Here is a 17,500-nt window from a genome sequence, read left to right on the forward strand (position 1 = left end):
TGTCTGGTCTGTTCTGGCACCAGGGCTGGCAACAACGGCAAAGGAGGGATGGCCGGAAGCGGAACGGGGAGGGGGAGGGGTGGGGGGAAGCAGCAGCAACAACAACAGCAGCAGCAACAACAGCAACAGCAGCAGCAGCAGCAACAGCAGCAGCAGCAACAGAGACAGAGAAGGCAGGTCCATCGCCTCATCTTCTCTCTGTGGTCTGGCGGACAGGTGCCTTATGTTTTCAACGCCACCTTCCGTGAGTAGATTATTTGTATTTCTCGGGGTTTTTTTTGTTTTTTTTTTAAATCACAGCATATTTCTCTGTGTGAAATTCGGGCTGCTCTCCCCAGGGACAGCGCGTCACTACACTGAGAGCACCATTTTTTTGGTTGTTTTGGTTGTTGTTTTTTTTTGTTTTGTTTTTTTGTCTTTTGTTTTTTGTTGGGTTTTTTTGTTTTTGTTGTTTTCTTGCCTGCCTGCAGTTTTATTTGTGTTTTTTCCTATCGAAGTGGATTTTTCTGCAGAATTTTGCCAGGAACAAGCCTTTTGTTGCCGATAAACCGAGGTCCCATGTGCAGCATGCACTTAGCGCACGTAAAAGAACCCACGGCAACAAAAGGGTTGCTCCTGGCAAAATTCTATAGAAAAATCCACTTCGATAGGAAAAAAACAAAACAAACAAAACTGTACGCAGGGGGAAAAAAATGAAAAAGAAAAAAAAAGGGTGGTGCTGTAGTGTAGCGACACGCTCTCCTTGGGCAGAGCAGCCCGAATTTCACACAGAGAAATCTGTTGTGATAAGAAGAAATACAAATACAAATGAAAACGCCAAGTCCGTAATCAACCTAAGCATGGACACCACCAGCCATTCGACATAAGTAAAGTGACGTTCTCTTAATTTGAAAAGTACAGTTTCTTTTTTTTTCTTTTTTTTCCCCTTGTTTTCTTCTCTCTTTTTTTCTCTTTTTTCCCCCTTTTTTTTCCAGCAATGAGTGTTAATCTTTCTTTTTTTACGTGCACCATTTGTCAGAAACAATTCTGGTCGTGTTGAAATGTCAGACAAAACAGGAACTGGCAGCTTTCTACGTTTTCATTCTTAACTTTTTTTTCTTTCTTTCTTTTCTTTTTTTTTTCTTTTTCTTTTCTTTCTTCTTCTTCTTGTCTGTCTCCGCTAGCACCGTTTTATATTACACAGTTAACGGCATCTCTTCATCACGCTGTGAATAAAGCAAACGACAGATTAGAGCAGGATACCAAAGTGTTCCGTTTATTATACAATGGGCTTTTACGCTTCCGAATCTCCTTCACACCTCCGCACTCCCCCCCCCCCCACCACTCCCTACACACACACACCATCCCCCCCCCCCCACACTCTCTTTCTGTACTAAACACACGCATGCACGAACACGCCAGCACACCCACACACACACACACACACACACGCACGCACGCATGCATGTACACTCGCACATATGCAAACTGCACACACACACACACACACACACACACACACACACACACACACACACACACACACACACACACACGTGCGCGTACTACACACATCCTAGCACGCATACACACACACACACACGCACAAGGACACACACTCCCACACACATCCTCACACCACACGCACGCGCGCGCACACACAGACGTACACACACAAAGACAAAGACACAGACGCACACACACACACACACACACACACACACACACACACACACACTGCCCAAGCAATTCACGACTCCTCCTCACTTTATAATTCGTGCACAAGCTCTACCTGTCCCTCCAACTCTGCACATTCAGTAAAATACGGAAACATTTGCCATCCATCATTCCTCTAGTTCTTCGAGTTTCTTTAAAAAAAAAAAAAAAAAAGAAAAAAAGAAAGAAAATGAAACAGAAAAGAAAGAAAGAAAAATATCCTAGTGTCATCTAGAAACAAGTGTCCGTTTATTCCAAGCGTTTAAAAAAAAAACAACCTGTAAAGTTCAGTTGAATATACAAGCGCTCGGTTACTCTGTATAATTTTTAAAAAACATTTTTAAGCAAATACTTTGTTTGATATTGTGATATTCCTTACTGTCCAGAATTTGTTTTTCTTTCGTGGTGAATTCTCATCTTTTTTTTGTTTTTTGTTTTAGACATTTTCATGAGCAAAGTGTGATACAGTCTGATCTTATCTTTAACCATTTCATGAGCTAAGTAGCGCAGGCTTCCAGTTTTTTTGTTGTTGGTTGTTGTTTTTTTGTTGTTTTTTTGTTGTTGTTTTTTTTTGTTTACATAACGGGTTAGATTAAACGAAGAAGAAGAAGAATCAGGAGGAGGATAGAAGAAGAGGAGGGGGAAGAGGAGGAGGAGGACGAAGAGAAGAAGAAGGAGGTAGAGGGAGGGGGGGGAGAAGGAGGAGGAGGAGAAGAAGAAGGGGAGGAGGAGGTAAGAAGAAGAAGGAGGAGGAGGAGGAGAGAGAAGAAGAGGAGAAGGAGGAGGAGAAGGAAGAAGAAGAAGGTGGAGGAGGAGGAGAAAGAAGGAGGAGGAGGAGGAGAAGAAGGAGGAGGAGAAGAAGAAGAAGAAGAAAGAGGAGGAGGAGTTTGTTAGAAGAAGAACAACAATAACAACAAAAACAACAACAACAACAAAAATATATTACAATAACAACAACGGCAAGACAAGGTTTGAATCTTAATTGACTTGGTATGCCGCAGCTCACCGAGACCGGATGTTGGTGCTGTCCGCCATGGCGGAGTGGGAACGACTGACGTGTATCCGCTTCCGGCCTGCCACTCCGGACGACAGAGATTTGGTTGTGTTCAGGGACGGGAAGAGGTCAGAGTCATTTGGGTCGTTTATGCATGGATTTATTTATGCGTTTAAGGGGTAGTTTAATAATTCGCTTTCAACAAAGCAGAGTTTTCTTTTTCTTCTTCTTCTTCTTCTTTGCTTGCTTTGTAATTGTGTGTGTGTGTGTGTGTGTGTGTGTGTGTGTGTGTGTGTGTGTGTAAGTACGTACGTACATGATAATGTACCAATTGTTCTTTTCATCGCTTTGTTACCTTTAATGGACTACTCCAGTTACTATTCTTATTCGTCGTTCTAATTATTTCATTTTATTCCATTTTATTTCTTTATTTCTATGTTTTGTGTCGTCGTTTATTTTTATGTTTTGTGTCGTTAAATGGGCAGAATTGTAAAATGGCCTTTACTGCGCCTAATTCTTTACCCATTAAAGATTCAGTCAATCAATCAATCTTCTTCTTCTTCTTCTTACTGTTGTTGTTTTTATTGTTGTGATTATCATAATTAATTACTTATTCTTATAAATTCATTGATTAATTTATTTGTTTTCATCTATTTATGTATTATTTATGTATTTATTTATTTATTCATTATTTATTTATTAATTTATCTATCTAACTATCTGTCTATCTATCTATCTATCTGTTTGTTTGTTTGTTTATCTGCTTATTTATATGTTTATTTATTTAGACACAGAGCACAGTCAGCCACGATGTTGCTATGTTCAAGGACGGAACGAGGTTCTTTACTATATAATGTCAGTCCACCAATCATTCAATCAATCAGTTAATCAATCAATCAGTCAGTTACAGCATATACCACTTGTATGCTGATTAACTAATCCTATTGAACGGACGACTTCGTGCGCACACAAAGGCAGACAAGACAGGCAGTATTAAGACCGGATACATTTGCATGGTTCCTATCCATCCATCCATCATCCATCCACCCATCCACCCATCCACCCACCCACCCACCCATCCATCCACCCACCCATCCATCCACCCATCCACCCATCCATCCATCCACCCACCCACCCACCCATCCATCCATCCATCCACGCATCCATCCATCCATCCACCCAAACATCCATCCATCCATCCACCCACCCATCCATCCATCTACCCATCCATCCACCCATCCACCCCATTCCCTACCCCTCCACATATGTGTTGAGTGATGGCCTAGAGGTAACGCGTCCGCCTAGAGAGCGAGAGAATCTGAGCACGCTGGTTCGAATCACGGCTCAGCCGCTGATATTTTCTCACCCTCCACTAGACCTTGAGTGGTGGTCTGGACGCTAGTCGTTCGGATTAGACGATAAACCGAGGTCCCGTGTGCAGCATGCACTTAGCGTACGTAAAAGAACCCACGGCAACAAAAGGGTTGCTCCTGGCAAAATTCTGTAGAAAAATCCACTTCGATAGGAAAAACAAATAAAACTGTAGGCAGGAAAACATACACAAAAAATGGGTGGCGCTGTAGTGTAGCTACGCGCTCTCCCTGGGGAGAGCAGCCCGAATTTCACACAGTACAGAGAAATCTGTTGTGATAAAAAGAGAAATACATATTAGAAATACAAATTAGAAATAAGCGTACAGGCAGACGGAGTCGCTGTTAACAATACAAAGGGTGTCTTTCCTTGCTTCAGATGTTCCACCAACATCGGACGAGTCGGAGGACGCCAGTTGATGACGTTAGCTCAGCCCTGCAGAAGAGTAAGACTATCTGTCTGTCTGTCTGTCTGTCTGTGTCTCTGTCTGTCAATGTTCGTCAATATCTCTACGTGTGTACCTGTTTGTCTGTCAGTCTCATTGTCTGCCTGTTTCTGACACTGTTTTTTGTTGTTGTTGTTGTTGTTGTTGTTGTTTTGGGGGTGTGGGGGGTTGGGGTGGTGAGGGGGGAGGGTGTCTATTGTTTTTTTATTTTTTCCCTGCCGATCAGTCTCATCAGATCGTTTGTTTATTTATTCATCTATTTACTTATCTATTGATCATGAATTTATGTGTCAATCATCCTTTTTTTTTTTTTTTTTTTTTTACAAAAAGGGCATTGAGAGTCACGTACTTATGATTATTGTTATTGTTAATGTTATTGTTCCTCTTCTTCTTCTGATCATCATCATCATCATCATCATAATCACCACCACCACCATTTATTATTATCATCATCATTATTTCTATTATTTTTCTATTACTTTTTATAATCGTTATCATCATTATAATGAGTAGTAGTAGTAACTGATCGATTATTTATGTATCTATTCACATTACTAGAAGGACATTCTGATTCATGATCTTTTTATCATTAAAATGAAAAAAAAAAAAAAACAATATATATATATATATATATATATATATATATGCTTTTCAGAATTTCTTTACTTCTTTTTTTTTTAAATCATATTACTTCTTCATGTATTTTTTTCATGTTTTTGAAAAAAGAAAAAGAAAGAAAAGAAGCGGATCATGATTCACGAGCTGTTTTTACGCTTTTCAGAATTTCTTTACTACAAAAAAAACACAAAACAAACAAAAAACAAAAAAACCCTCATATTACTTATTCGTGTATTGTTTTTTCATGTTTTTGAAAAAAGACAACAAAAAAACACCAGAAGCGGATCTTGATTCACGAGCTGTTTTTACGCTTTTCAGAATTCCTTTACTATAAAAAAAAAAAAAAAAAAAAAAAAAAATCAGATTACTTATTCGTGTATTTTTTCTGGGAAAAAACAAAAAAAACAAAAACACCACCACCAGAAGCGGATCTTGATTCACGAGCTGGGCCACGTGCTGGGCCTGATCCACGAGCATCAGAGGCAGGACCGTGACGGATACGTCAGCGTGCTGCTCCGCAACGTGCGCAATTCCAGCCAGGAGAGGTACCAGTTCTCCAAGCTGGCGCCCAGCCCGCTGACTGACGGCCAGGTCCTCTACAGCTACACATCCATCATGCACTACGGCAAGAATGTGAGTTGTCTTCCCCCTTTATTTTGTGTTTCCTCCTTTACGGCAAGAACGTGAGTTGTCGTTGCTTTTGTGTTCCTCCTTTACGGCAAGAACGTGAGTTGTCGTTCCTTTTGTCCTCCTCTACGGCAAGAACGTGAGTTGTCGTTCCTTTTGTGTTCCTCCTTACGGCAAAAACGTGAGTGTGTCTTCCCCCTTTTTGTTTCTCCTTACGGCAAGAACGTGAGTGTGTATTCCCCCTTGTTTCTCCTTACGGCAAGAACGTGAGTGTGTATTCCCCCTTGTTTCTCCTTACGGCAAGAACGTGAGTTGTCGTTCCTTTTGTTCCCCCATTCAGCAAGAACGTGAATTGTCTTTCCTTTTTGTTCCTCGATAAACACAGGAAGAGTTGTCATTCCTTTTCTCCATCATGCACTATGGCAAGAACGTGAGTTGTCTTTCCTTTCTTCCCCCCCTCCTGCAAGAACGTGAGTTGTCTTTCCATGTTTTTCCCCATACAGCAAGTACGTGAGTTGTCGTTCCTTCCTTCCTCTGTAAACACAGCAAGAGTTGTCATTCCTTTTCTCCAGCAGGCACTAAGGCAAGAACGTGTTATCTTTCCTTTTCTTCCTCGATGCATTAAAACCTTTGAGTTATCTTTCCTTCCTCCATCATGCACTTACGGCAAGAACGAGAGTTGTCTTTCCTTTTCCCCTCGATACATGCATTAAAAAAAATTAAGAACTTGAGTTATCTTCCCTTTCCTCCATCATGCACTACTATGAGTCGTCTTCCCTTACTTCCTCGCTGCAGCAAAAAGGTGAGTTGTCTTTCCTTCACTCTCCACCTTGCACTACCTCTTGTGGAAGAAAATTCACAATCCAGAATCGAAGAGATTGAACTGACTTGTACATTTCGATGGTGACAGACCATCTTCCTCAGCTCAATCAGTTTCAGTTTCACTTTCTCAAGGAGGCGTCACTGCGTTCGGACAAATCCATACACGCTACACCGCATCTGTTGAGCAGATGCCTGACCAGCAGCATAACCCAACGCGCTTAGTCAGGCCTTGAGTGCATGCTTACATATTTGTGTACCTATGAAAGTGGATTTCATTTTACGTAATTTCGCCAGAGGGCAACACTCTCGTTGCCATGGGTTCTTTTTCAGTGCGCCAAGTGCGTGCTGCACACGGGACCTCGGTTTATCGTCTCATCCGAAAGACTAGACGCTCAGTTTGATTTTCCAGTCAAACTTAGGAGAAAGGGCGAGAGCGGGATTCGAACCCACACCCTCACGGACTCTCTGTATTGGCAGCTGAGCGTCTTAACCATTCTTCCACCTTCCTCAGCTCAAATGGTGTAGGATTGCAAAACAGGACAACTTGCACGAATGAACGCGAGTTATGTTCCCTCCATTCTGCAAGACCATGAGTTATCTTTCCTTTCCCTCATCATGTACTACAGCAATAACGTGAGTTGTCTTTCCTTTTCTTCCTCGATGCAATTTAAAAAAAAAAGACATGAGAAAGGTAGATTTGGTGAAGTGCGTATGTATCTGTCCGCACGCTCTCACACCTCCTTGTTACTGAAACTGTTACGTTTTCTCAAGTCTTTTGACACGAGAAAACAACCATACATAACACGTTCTATGAGATCCTTCTACAAAAATGAATCACCAAAGTTGTCACGCATTGTTAGGTCCTTTGATACAAAGAAATCGCCATAGTTGACACGCATTGTCAGGTCTTTTGATACAAAGAAATCGCCCATAGCTGACACGCATTGTTAGGTCCTTTGATACAAAGAAATCGCCCATAGTTGACACGCATTGTTAGGTCCTTTGATACAAAGAAATCGCCCATAGTTGACACGCATTGTTAGGTCCTTTGATACAAAGAAATCGCCCAAAGTTGACACGCATTGTTAGGTCCTTTGATACAAAGAAATCGCCCATAGCTGACACGCATTGTTAGGTCCTTTGATACAAAGAAATCGCCCATAGCTGACACGCATTGTTAGGTCCTTTGATACAAAGAAATCGCCCATAGTTGACACGCATTGTTAGGTCCTTTGATACAAAGAAATCGCCCATAGTTGACACGCATTGTTAGGTCCTTTGATACAAAGAAATCGCCCATAGTTGACACGCATTGTTAGGTCCTTTGATACAAAGAAATCGCCCATAGCTGACACGCATTGTGAGGTCCTTTGATACAAAGAAATCGCCCATAGCTGACACGCATTGTCAGGTCCTTTGATACAAAGAAATCGCCCATAGTTGTCACGCATTGTTAGGTCCTTTGATACAAAGAAATCGCCAATAGTTGTCACGCATTGTTAGGTCCTTTGATACAAAGAAATCGCCCATAGTTGTCACGCATTGTTAGGTCCTTTGATACAAAGAAATCGCCCATAGTTGACACGCATTGTCAGGTCTTTTGACAAACACAAATCACCATACTTGACACGTATTGCCACGCCTTTTGACAAATATAAATCACCTTACTTGACACGTATTGTTAGGTATTTTGACACAAATAAATCACCATACTTGACACGTATTGTCAGGTCTTGCGACACAAATAAATCACCACACTTGACACGTATTGTCAGGTCTTGCGACACAAATAAATCACCATACTTGACACGTATTGTCAGGTCTTGCGACACAAATAAATCACCATACTTGACACGTATTGTCAGGTCTTGCGACACAAATAAATCACCACACTTGACACGTATTGGCAGGTCTTTTGACACAAATAAATCACCACACTTGACACGTATTGGCAGGTCTTTTGACACAAATAAATCACCATACTTGACATGTTCTATCACATCTGTTGACAAAAAGAGATCACCATACTTAACACGTTCTTTCAGATCTTTTAACACATATACTTGTCACGCATTGTCAGGTTTTTCGACAGAAATAAATCACCATACCTTACGCGGATTGTCAGGTCTTTTGACACAAATAAGTCACCATACTTGACACGTTCTATCAGATCTGTCGACAAAAAAGAGATCACCATACTTGGCACGTTCTTTCAGATCTTTTAACACATATACTTGTCATGCATGGTCATGTCTTTTGACACAAATAAATCACTATACCTGACATCGGATTGTCAGGTCTTTTGACACAAATAAATCACCATACTAGACACGTGCTGTGCCCTCTGACCCCCAAACCCCCTTACGGACTGTTGCAGTATTTCGCCAAGAGTCCCGAGCTGACCACTCTGCTGACCACTGACCCAAAGTTCCAGGACATCATTGGCAGGGCTGAGACACCTGCAGACAGTGATGCTGAGGCCGTCAACCTGCTGTATGGATGTCCCGGTAACTAGATAGATAGATAGATAGAGTGATGCTGAGGCCGTCAACCTGCTGTATGGATGTCCCGGTAACTAGATAGATAGATAGATAGATAGATAGATAGATAGATAGATAGATAGAGTGATGCTGAGGCCGTCAACCTGCTGTATGGATGTCCCGGTAACTAGTTATACAGATAGATAGATAGATAGATAGATAGATAGAGTGATGCTGAGGCCGTCAACCTGCTGTATGGATGTCCCGGTAAATAGATAGATAGATAGATAGATAGATAGAGTGATGCTGAGGCCGTCAACCTGCTGCATGGATGTCCCGGTAACTAGTTATACAGATAGATAGATAGATAGATAGATAGATAGATAGATAGATAGATAGATAGATAGTTAGATAGATAGATAGATAGATAGATAGATAGATAGATAGATAGAGTGATGCTGAGACCGTCAACCTGCTGTATGGATGTCCCGGTAAATAGATAGATAGATAGATGCTGAGGCCGTCAACCTGCTGTATGGATGTTCCGGTAACTAGTTATATAGATAGATAGATAGATAGATAGATAGATAGATAGATAGATAGAGTGATGCTGAGGCCGTCAACCTGCCGTATGGATGTCCCGGTAAATAGATAGATAGATAGATAGATAGATAGATAGGTAGGTAGGTAGGTAGGTAGGTAGGTAGGTAGGTACGCAGAAACAACCTGTTGTATAGCTGTCCAGGTACTTAGAGAGAGAGAGAGAGAGAGAGATGTGTCGATAGATAGATAGATTCAAGACGCCCTGCTGTATAGCTATCCATATCAATCTATCAATCAACATGAAATCACTGCCCCGATGGCCGAAAAACAACAGCAACAACAACAACGCTATGGCGTCTTTAATTAACCTTTAACAAACAAATATTCCCAATCCAACTGGATGTGGATCGCTTAACATCATTGAAGTTGAACAAAGAAGTATGCATATATCAATTCTTTGGTTTTCTTTCAGTGGCTCCAACTCAGAACCGACTTCCAGACTCCACGTGCGAGCTGTTCAAACGGACCGGGGAGTGCGAGGGGATCAACAAGGCCACCATTCGTCCGCTCTGTCCCCGCTCCTGTCGCCTGCAACAACAACGACAACAACAACTACAAGACTACCGAAGCTACGTGGAAGGCTACCCATCCACCAGAATCACGTCCCAGCTAGGCCCCGCCCACCGCAAGGCGCACGCCTCCACGTGGGGACAGAGCTCCAACGTGATTGGTCCAGGGATCAGAATGACTGACACGCTGATGTCCTCGACGGTCCATCCAGCAGTCGTTCCGTCATTCGGTCGGTTGGAACCTTCGGCGAAGCACACGTCGGTGTTCGGGAACATTCCGCGAAGACCCAGCGGCCGGACGTTCTCTTTACGGCAGCAACAGCAGCAGCAGCAGCAGCAGCAGCATCACTCCCACAGGCCACAGCAGCATCTGCAGCGAACGTCATCGTCTGTCGCCGTGTCCAAGTGGTTTCCCTCACTGCTGAAGAGCAGGTAAGTAGAATTATGGTAGGACGGGCGAAATAGCTGAGTGGTTAAAGCGTTGGACTTCCAATTTGAGGGTCCCGGGTTCGAATCTCGGTAACGGCGCCTGGTGGGTAAAGGGTGGAGATTTTTCCCCGATCTCCCAGGTCAACATATGTACAGACCTGCTTGTGCCTGAACCCCCGTTTGTGTGTATACGCCAGCAGAAGATTAAACACGCACGTTAAAGATACTGTAATCCATGTCAGCGTACGGTTGTTTTTGGAAACATGGACATACCCAGCATGCACCCCCAACCCCACCCCGGAAAACGGAGTATGGCTACCTACATGGGGGGCAAAAACGGTCATACACGTAAATGCCCACTCGTATACATATGAGTGAACGTGGGTGCTGCAGCCCACGAACAAAGAAGTGTTAGGTATTCAGTTGTGTCCGACTATGACTATCAGATCAGTATCAGTAGCTCAAGGAGGCGTCACTGCGTTCGGTCAAATCCATATACGCTACACCACATCTGCCAAGCAGATGCCTGACCAGCAGCCTAACCCAACGCGCTTAGTCAGGCCTCGACTCAGTGTACAATAGTCAGTCGTGTCCGACTATGACCACCAGAACAGTGAGTGAATATCACACACTTATCTCGGTATTTTTCAGAAGTCAATAAACTTGTGCGGTTTTTTTGTTGTTGTTGTTCCCCCCACTCACCCCCCCCCCCCCCCCCCCGCCCCTCACCCCCACCCCCCACCCCCCTCCCGCCCTTCAATCCACACGGGAATAAAACAAAGATCACATCCTAGATGCTAACTCAAGGTACTCAATGAACCAGTGACTCCCCCCCACCCTCCACCCTCCAAGTTTCTTCACTGCGGGATGTTGGGTGTGCATGCGGGGCGGGCGGGGGTAGGGGTGGGGGTTGGGGGTGCGTGGGAGGGTGGGGTGGAGTGAGGAATAATGGTAAAAGATTAATTACATTTCACCTTCATTGTTAAGTCAGATACTCTCAGACAGAAATCTCGGTATGATGTTTTCAGAAGACAATGAACTAGTGATTATTTCTCCTGGTTTCTTCTCCTCTGGGTGTTTGTGAATGTGTGTGTGTGCGGGGGGTGCTGGGGGGTGGGGGGGAGGAGGAAGAGGGGTTAAAAACAAAGATTGCACCCCCACCGTTAAGTCAGATACTCATCAGACAGAAATCTCGGTATATTTCAGAAGACAATGAACTAGTGATTATATCCCCTGGTTTCTTCTCCCCGGCGGTAGTGCTTGAGGGGTGGGAAGCCGGTGGGGGGGGTGGTGATGATAGACAGGTGGGCGGTTGGGGCAGATAAAAGCAAAGACTACACCCTGTTTTTTTGTGTTTTTTTGTTTTTTTTTGTCCAGGAGCCAGCCGTCAGCGGGGAGGGTTCAAATCCACCCAGTCACCGCCTCCAGCCGCCTGCCCGCCTGGTTCCGAGCCCGACAGGTGGGAGTCCCAGCCCCCACGCCCACCCTCACCCAAACCACCCGCCCCTCCTCCTCCTCCTCCTCCTCCGTCACCCACCGCCGCCGCCCAAAGCCCGCTCAGTCCGACCTACGCCACAAGTCTCGCGCATCGGCGGCGGCGGTGGTGGTGGAGAGAGAGATGGGGGTGGCGGAGATGGGAGGAGGAGGAGGAGGGGAAGGTGCGGACATGTCCATGGCAGCTCACAACATGAAGGCACTGTCCCCGGAAGCCTTACCCGAGGCCCCGGGAAGACCTTCGGCGGCGCGGCAGGGGGACAGGGGGCACGCGGGGGAGGGGGAGGAGGAGGAGGAGGGTTCGGGGGCAGCCCCCTAGCAACGCCGCCCCCGCCGCACTCTCGCCGCCACCAGGACCGGGCGCGGTACACGTACGACCGGCCGCAACACCCGAGCTTGTTGGACACCATGCTGTTGGACGGGGGCTCCCTGCCGAGAGAGACCCCACAGCGAGGCATGCACGTCACCAGGCCCCTCCTCCACCACCGCCACCACCACCTCCGCCACGTGCCCCTCTCCTCCCCAGGGTACGCTTCTTCCTCACGTTCGGCGTCCGTTCAGCACGGTCGTCAACAGTCGTCGTTGTCATCGTCATCGTCGTCGTCGTCGTCGTCGTACAGCGCCGTGCAGGTGCACTCCTCCCACCACCATCACCGCCCCTCCAGACCTCCCCCTCCTCCTCTTCCTCCTCCCCCACACGCTACAGAGTCGCCGGGTCTGTTGAGTCTTCTGGCTGCGTCAGGTCCAGGTCCAGGTTCTCACGGTAGTCTCCCCTGGACTCAGAGGCCGGCCTCTACGGGCTTCTCCTCCTCCTCCTCCTCCTCGTCGTCGTCGTCGTCGCCCTCCTTCCCCGGCGATGGCTGGACCTTTCAAGGAGGCGGTGGCGGCTCTTCACCAGGGTTCGCCCCCGCCAGCCCCCCTAACCATAACGAGCCTTCCGCCGAGAGCTGGTACCTAGGGACTATGCCTTCTCAAGGGGGTGTGGGTGTGGGTGGGGGTTTGGGTGGGGGTGGGGGCTTGATGGGAGGCTTCGAAGCCTTCAGGGAGCCGAGCAGCAGCAGCAGGAGCAGCAGTAACTATGGGAACGGACATCGTTCACGAGGACCTGTGATGCACCCTTTGGCTCCCTCTGGGCAGGACTCGCTGGGTTACTTCGGCTTGTGAAAAATGTCAGAGGAAAGAGACTTCAGCCAGTTGCATTGCTCGGACGGAAGAGCCTAGTATGGTCGTAACCCCGCTACGAACTGTGTGTAGTGTGGAACTGACCAATGGTGTAGTTCGGTCAACGTTGGCATTTAGTCACGTGTAACTGTCAAAAAGGTAGAACCAAGCAATGCAACTAGCACCTGGACAACGCTTTTTTTTTTCTTTTTTTTTTCTTCTTCTTTTGTTTTTGTTTTGTTGAGGTGGGTGACTCGCTTCTGGTGTTGGGATCAACTGTACAAACCAAACAAACAAACAAACAAACAAATGATGAAACGTTCTGTTATGTTCACTGGAGATATTTGATGAGGGGTGGGGTGGAGTGGTGGTGGTAGATTTTATAGTATAAAAAGAATGGGAAAAAAAACGGTTTTTTGTTTTTGTTTTTTTGTTTTATTTTGTTTTTCGAAAAAAACCACAAAAAAACAAAAAACGTAGTGGTGGTTGAGAGGGAGGAAGGGTTGGTAAGTATGGGCGAGAACTCAAATAAAAAGACAATGGACAAAAATTCGTTATGACACACGAAAAAAAGAAAGAAAAAAAAAGAAAAGAAACCAAAAAACATGAAATATTGCCATGATATTTGATGTCCATCTTTGCAACCAATTATTTTCTCCTTTTTTTAATGGAATGAATTCGTTCCCCATAACGGCATTTCTTCTTCATTCACCGTGTGATAATAAATCATATATGGCTTGACGGTTTTAATACCGAGAGTGATGCTGATAATGGTAGTCGACACTTAAAAGCACTATATCCTGAATACACGTAATGCTTTACATCACAGGTAACAATGATGATGACGATGGTTGTTTCTTCGTGTTTGAAGGATGATATTGTCAATCAGAATTGTAGCACATCTGGATGTGCGTAACAGACACACACACACACACACACACACACAGAGAGCACACAATGATAACGTTGTTGATGATGATGATGCTAGTGAATCATTTTATACAGCTCATCATCACGTGTGTGTGTGTGTGTGTGTGTGTGTGTGTGTTTGCTTGCTTAATAAGAGAAGTGTCTGTGTGCGTATGTGAAGAGAGAGAGAGAGAGAGAGAGAGATTCTCGTCCGTGTAACACAAAATAAAACGTATTCGTATTCTTCATTCATTTTATTTCAGTCACACATTTGAAAAATGCAAACAAACTGGACAATGGCAATATGTTGGTTCTTTCACTAACACGGACCTTTTTGTCAACACATACATGTACACTATATTTCATCTGATTTTTTTTTAAAGTTAATATGTTGTCAAAAATAGCATAACGACACCAGCAACACCAGTGTGCTTCCATCACAAATCATCATCGTCTCTTCGATAACAAGTTTCTTTATCCAATATAAAAAAAAAACATTTTAAGAAAAACAAAACAAAAACTAAACAAGAGAGGCAAAGCCTTCAAGACTCACTTGTGATACACTTAAAAAAAATCTAAGCTTTTTATGTATTGAGTATAATTTCAAAATGTAATGTTTAAGATGAGAAAGATAAGTTTAAAGCAAATTAAGTCCCCTAGCATTAATTACAGAGCAATTTCCCTTTTTTACTATCTGCACCAAACCGTTTGCAAAATAAATAAAACTTCCATGCTTAGCAAAAGAAGTTCTTGTTTGAACAAAAAATGATAATAATGACTCTTGTTGTTTGGTCAGAATAAGAGGTCAAAGTGCCACGTTTAGAGAATACAAAAAATATAAATATAACAGTAAACGCAGTTTGCATATAATTAGGCTTTATTTTTTAATTTTTTTGTGCCCATCCCAGAGGGGCAATATTGTTTTAAACAAGATGACTGGAAAGAACTGAATTTTTCCTATTTTTATGCCAAATTTGGTGTCAACTGACAAAGTATTTGCAGAGAAAATGTCAATGTTAAAGTTTACCACGGACACACACACACACACAGACAACCGAACACCGGGTTAAAACATAGACTCACTTTGTTTACACAAGTGAGTCAAAAAAACAAAAACAAACCGAGACCTTCAAATCAGCAGACAAATACACGATAATGATGAGCGCCCAATGGCAGCTATCAGTCGGATCTAACCAGCCTGTTGTGCGAAATGCTTCCGAGTTTGTACAGCGCTTAGAACTTGGTCTTCGATCGAGGATAGTAATAGTAATAATAATGGTATTTACATAGCTCTGAATCTTGTGCAGAGACAAATCAAAGCGCTTTCGCACCAGTCATTCACACGCATGCATAACTCTAAAACTGTAGAAACTAAAGACAAGGAAGAGGCAGGGAAGGGAGGCTATTTTTGGGAAGAGTTGGGTTTTAAGGCCAGACTTGAAAGAGCTGAGTGTGGAGACTTGACGAAGCGAAAGAGGAAGTTCATTCCAATTGCAAGGTCCAGAGACAAAGACCGGCGGCCAACAGTCGAGTTTTTGAATCTGGGTATGCGTTAACAGAGTGGATCCGAAGCCGATCGTAGTGAGCGAGATGGAGTGTAGAGGTGAAGGCAGCCACAGAGATAGGAAGGGGCAGTTTTCTGAACACTACATAGAGTGTTGATCTTGTACTTTATTCGGATAGGAGCTATAAAAGTATCCCTATCACACAAGGCAGTCTCCACTCTGTAGGAGACGCTCACTCAAGTCTGGCTCTCTTTGACGAGGTGATTATTGTTGTCGGTAGGGGGGTTTAGCAGGTGGTGTCCTGCGTACATTGCATCAGGACAGGCACTACTGAACATCTACCGAAGCGACTCGGCAGTAGTGCAGGGTCTCCTCTAATGTGTGGCCTCCTGGCGTGGACCTGACATCGATAGTTCTCTGTGTGGACAGCTGGCACTGGCACTGCGGCAGATGAATCTGTTTGTGTGTGTGTGGGGGGGGGGGGGGGGGGGGTTGACTCGAAATGAGCGGCGTGGGAGTTATGCCACTGAAAGAATGCAGGTGATGGGGCAGAAAGAAAAAGATACTGTATGCGGTGATGGGTGCACATGTGCTCTCATGTTTGATCATTGAAATAATGCGCGAAGGGGGAGAGAGAGGGTGCGGGGGCTTGCGGCATCGCACAGGACATCTAGGTGTCTCTGACTAGTTCATCGTGGGTCGTGCATGCTTTAAAAAGTTAGGGAGCTTCACGTGCTATTTGATAAACTTGCGGGTTTGATTCAATCATGATACCATGGACTTTGACGTTTTTACATTCACGAGTACCCGAATTTATATTCATAATATCCATGCCCCTATCCTTAACCTATTCTCTTTTTCCAAGTGATTCTCGAGCTGTATATTCGTTTGTTGGGAAAGAGGGATGAGTGTGTGGGGAGTTGGTGGGTTGGGGGGGGGGGGGGGTTGATGAGTGGGGGAAGGAAAAGTTGGATTTAAAAAAAAATTCCCCATCGGTCTTGGAGCTTTTCTTAAAACATGTCTTTTTTTTTCTCTCTCTCTCTCTCTCTCCAACATCTTCTACAGGCACACAGTTTCAAAGCAAACACACAAGTGAACAAACAGAGCACCGAAAACAAACAATAAGTGGAGTGATGGCCTAGAGGTAACGCGTCCGCCTAGGAAGCGAGAGAATCTGAGCGCGCTCGTTCCAATCACGGCTCAGCCGCCGATATTTTCTCCCCCTCCACTAGACCTTGAGTGATGGTCTGTACACTAGTCATTCGGATGAGACGATAAACTGAGGTCCCGTGTGCAGCATGCACTTAGCACACGTAAAAGAACCCACGGCAACTAAAGGGTTGTTCCTGGCAAAATTCTGTAGAAAAATCCACTTCGATAGGAAAAACAAATAAAACTGCACACAGGAAAAAAATATTTTCAAAAAATGGGGGTGACACTGTAGTGTAGCGACGCGCTCTCCCTGGGGAGAGCAGCCCTAATTTCACACAAAGAAATCTGTTATGATAAAAAGAAATACAAATACAAATATTCGGGTCTCCCCAAGATCACAGATGGCAGAAAACTGTGGTAAACAGAACATGGTGCATTGCAGGTGCGATAAACAGGTACGAGTGAACTATTTACCACATAGTGGAATACGTAAACGATCAACCTGAGCAGCTTACCATAAGCTATCAAGGCAAAATACGTGTTTGTTCCGAGGCTAAGGTTTCTACAACTGTAGTCATAATTACATATATCATCACTAGGAACTTGCGTAGCAGCTGTCTCTATCAAAGAGGGATGTGTGTGTGTGTGTGTGTGTGGGGGGGGGTGATGAGAAAGAGATAAAACGC

At 44.4% G+C, this 17,500-nt stretch overlaps 1 protein-coding gene across 2 annotated transcripts in view; it reads left to right on the top strand.

The window, feature by feature from the left end:
• Window positions 1–12,539, top strand: part of LOC143288967 (uncharacterized) — a 95,554-nt gene extending 83,015 nt beyond the window's left edge. For both annotated transcript variants that reach the window (XM_076597666.1, XM_076597665.1), the window contains 7 exons: window positions 24–244; window positions 2,697–2,817; window positions 4,439–4,505; window positions 5,547–5,756; window positions 8,950–9,079; window positions 10,068–10,596; window positions 11,971–12,539. In XM_076597666.1, coding sequence (XP_076453781.1) covers window positions 24–244; window positions 2,697–2,817; window positions 4,439–4,505; window positions 5,547–5,756; window positions 8,950–9,079; window positions 10,068–10,596; window positions 11,971–12,406 — 1,714 coding nt within the window. In that variant the 3' untranslated portion in view covers window positions 12,407–12,539. The remainder of the gene's footprint in view (window positions 1–23; window positions 245–2,696; window positions 2,818–4,438; window positions 4,506–5,546; window positions 5,757–8,949; window positions 9,080–10,067; window positions 10,597–11,970) is intronic.
• Window positions 12,540–17,500: the final 4,961 nt, after the last annotated feature.

This window comes from Babylonia areolata, chromosome 13 (genome assembly GCF_041734735.1).
Source record: "Babylonia areolata isolate BAREFJ2019XMU chromosome 13, ASM4173473v1, whole genome shotgun sequence".
In the NCBI taxonomy this organism is placed as follows: domain Eukaryota; kingdom Metazoa; phylum Mollusca; class Gastropoda; order Neogastropoda; family Buccinidae; genus Babylonia; species Babylonia areolata.